Source organism: Cyprinus carpio, chromosome B22 (assembly GCF_018340385.1).
Source record: "Cyprinus carpio isolate SPL01 chromosome B22, ASM1834038v1, whole genome shotgun sequence".
In the NCBI taxonomy this organism is placed as follows: Eukaryota; Metazoa; Chordata; class Actinopteri; order Cypriniformes; family Cyprinidae; genus Cyprinus; species Cyprinus carpio.
Window position 1 is genome coordinate 15,118,497 of NC_056618.1, and position 3,552 is coordinate 15,122,048.

General features: G+C 36.7%; 1 protein-coding gene across 1 annotated transcript; it reads right to left on the bottom strand.

The window, feature by feature from the left end:
* Positions 1-247: 247 nt before the first annotated feature.
* On the bottom strand, positions 248-2,833 carry LOC122141413 (SLAM family member 9-like). The gene is made up of 3 exons (XM_042748743.1): positions 2,421-2,833; positions 687-986; positions 248-597 (listed from the first exon to the last, which is right to left on the bottom strand). The coding sequence occupies exons 1-3, from the start codon at positions 2,800-2,802 to the stop codon at positions 569-571; spliced, it is 711 nt and encodes a 236-aa protein (XP_042604677.1). The 5' UTR covers positions 2,803-2,833; the 3' UTR covers positions 248-568.
* Positions 2,834-3,552: the final 719 nt, after the last annotated feature.

Genomic DNA, 3,552 nt, shown 5'->3' on the forward strand with positions numbered 1-3,552 from the left:
GCCACAAAAACACATTAATATGCTAATTACATTTAGTTTATAGATACATTATATATAATGAGAAAACCTGATTATGGCCTTTTTAAACACATTTTGCACAAAGAAAAATGATGTATCAAATAATTATGTTATAACATAGTTAAGAATTATATCTATGCAAAGTTTGGTAAAAAAAAAAAGAAAAAGAAAAAAAAAAGAGGAAAATCCTGAAAATTAAAAATGTACCGGTGGTTTAATAAACAACAATAACAAAAAAGTTTTTGCCTATGCATGTTCATTTATGTCTTTTTCTTTTTTCTTTTTTAAATTGAGTCCCAATGTACCCTACCAAGGACGTAGCATAACTTGTGAATGAAATATATTCTTTATTTTTAATGCTCTAAACAATGTAATGACACAAAAAAATAAAATGTTTTGCTGGGTCTTAAGAGGCTAGAGCAGAGCAGAGCATTGTTGTCATATGGACTTATACTTGATCTTGTCCAGCTCTTCTGGTTCTGATGTCATAAACCAGAATATTGACAGTAGCCACGCCCACCAGAGCAGAGAGGACCAATTGGATCACAGCTTAAGTAGAACCACAACAGTGGACAGAGTCTGTGGAATAAAAACATCAAACTGAGATCAGCTCAGTCAGTAAATGCTAATATCATCACTGATATCAACTAACTCCAGCTCTGCTGTACCTGAACATGTGTGACAGAGTTGACTGATGTCCAGATGTTGAGTCTGGTTGCTGAATGGATTGTTGAGCACACAGCTGTAGCTGTTTTTATGCTGATATTCCACCTCCAGAGGTAGAGAGAGACTGATGCTGAGATCAGACACACTGATGCTGGACAATAAACTGTTTCCTTTGTACCAGGAGAGAGTCACATGACTCACATTCACCACTGAACACAACAATGAACAATATGATGATGAAGATGATGATGATGAAGAACATTGTGAAGAGTTACTAATGATGACAGGAACAGACAGACGAGCTGAAAACATGAGAGAATAAGGAGAAATATAAACAAATCAAATCAACAATCATATTTTCAGTTCAGTGTGTTGAGTGAGTGTGTATACAGTCATCTGAAACTATAAAATGATTCAACAATAAATATGTAAATTGTTAATAAAATAAGAATATTTAAAGGACTGGACAAATGATCTCTACTCACCACTGACAGAAACTCTGAATGTTTTTAATGACTTTTTTTGCTCCAGTTATCAGTAGTTTATATATATGGATATAACTTTATTGTAATAATACTGTATATAATATTTTGCGCAATCTGTCACGCCCACTGGAGTCTCGTCAGTAGGTCACGCATGCGCTGATAGCTCTAAAAGTAAACTAACTCTGAAACAGAACCTACTCCGGAGCAGGTTATCTTCAGAGAGCAAGTTGCAATGGTAACTTACATACCCTGAAATTTACCTCCGTGTTTGGAAACGAAAGTTGAGGTTATCCACTTACTTACCCTTAAACATACCCGCCGGGTATGTCACATAACCTGCTTTCTGGAATACCCTCCTGCTCAGTCAATATACTGTACATTAATATCAAGAATATTTGAAGGACAGGGAAAACAATCGCTACTTACTGTAGACAGAAACTATAAATGTTATTGATGACGGTTTTGTTCCAGTTATCTTTAGTTTATAATCTCCAGGATCTTCAGTTGTGATCTTTGTATCTCCCTCCATCACTGATATTTCATCTGTATCACCAAACACACACATGAAGAACAATAGAAACAGGGGTCAAAACAGATTAATACTGTTAAATATCTTAATAATGGTTTACTACATTACATAGTTACACATTTAAAACTGAAATAATATCATAAAACAGCTAAAAGAAACAAAATGGTGAATGAATTATCATAAAAATAAAAAAATAAAAACTCACCATAGACAGTGAAAAGGTAATCAATCTTCATATATTTGGTCTGCAGTTTATAATGTCCAACATGTTGGATTCTGACGTTTCTGATGGTGAAAGATCCAGTTTGATTGTCCAGCTTCAGTCTGTCTCTGAATCTCCCATCAAGAACATCATCATATACAGTCATGCTGTCTGTCTGTTTATTGATTTCAGCTATCAAAATGTATTCATATCCAGACCACCACAGTCTTGCATCATCAATAAACCTCCACTGAATCTGGTCATCCTCCATAATTTCAGTAAGACCAGAGTTTAGAGTGACCGAATTTCCAATTTTCACTGACACCGACACCGACATCTCTCCTGAATCATCAGACATACAGAACAGAAACAGAAACAGGGTTCATCACAGATTAAGACAGTCATTTGATGTTACAAAAGTAAAGGAACTGAAGAAAAAAGAAGTTTGGATTAATAATTTTAATTAATAATCTTTGTGCTGATTAAAATACAAAACACATGAAACCAATAATTAACTCACCATAGACAGTGAGAAGGAAACACTTTCTCACATTGTTGATCTGTAGTTCATAATATCCAGCATGTTGAGTTGTTATGTTTGTGATGGTCAGGGATCCAGTTTGTTTGTCCAGCTTCAGTCTGTCTCTGAATCTCCCATCAAGAACATCATCATATACAGTGATTCTGTCGGTATGTTTATTAATTTCAGCTAGTGAAGTGTTTTCATGTCTAAACCTCCACTGAATCTGATCATCATCTTTCATTTCAGTAAGACCAGAGTTCAGAGTGACTGAACTTCCCTTCATCACTGATATTTCATTAGCAAAACCAAGCACGCCTGTAGAACAGAGTTTGTCACAGGTTAAAGCTTCAAAATCACTTGATGTTGGTGTTTGCTGCATGGCTCATCAACTTCCCGGTGAGTACATGCAAATAAACTGATACTATCTAGGGCAATATCAGTATCACTTCACGTTGAAAGTGCTGCTACTTTCACAAGCTAAAATAAGTCTGCAAAGAGCCAACTGACACTAAGGATACTGCCCCAACACCCGAGCCGTCACCTGACAGGCTGCAGAAGTTGTTGCAGATACTCCTGAAGATGCAACAGCGTAGGCAACCACATCAGTAACAGACCTGTGCTAATTATGGATCCCACTTTCATATGACCAGAGCCTATAATGTTCAGCCTAGAGCCAGACACGAATCAAGAAGTAAAGCAGCATAAAGGATCTGACCCCACTGTAATGGGCTGAACGTTACAATGTGTTGTCATCTACCTTGACAAGATTGTCATGCATGGGCCCACAGCGCACAATCATGATTGCCCCAACAAGGTTTTTGATGCACTAGCCAAGCACAGGCTCGATTATGGCAAAAACTAATAATTATTATTATTTTGGTCAGTATTGAAATTGCAGTTATTTAACATGTAGGCCTATATATGTTTTTATTCCTTAAAAGTCTAGTGTGGTTCTCAACCACATTACTGGAGGCCCCCCCAACACTGCATGTTTTCCATGACTCCTTAATCAAACGCACCTGATTCAGATTATCAGCTCATTAATGCAGACTACAAGACCTGAAATAGGTGTGTCAGACAAAGGAGAGATGCAAAATGTGCAATGTTGGGGGGCGTCCAAGAACGTGGT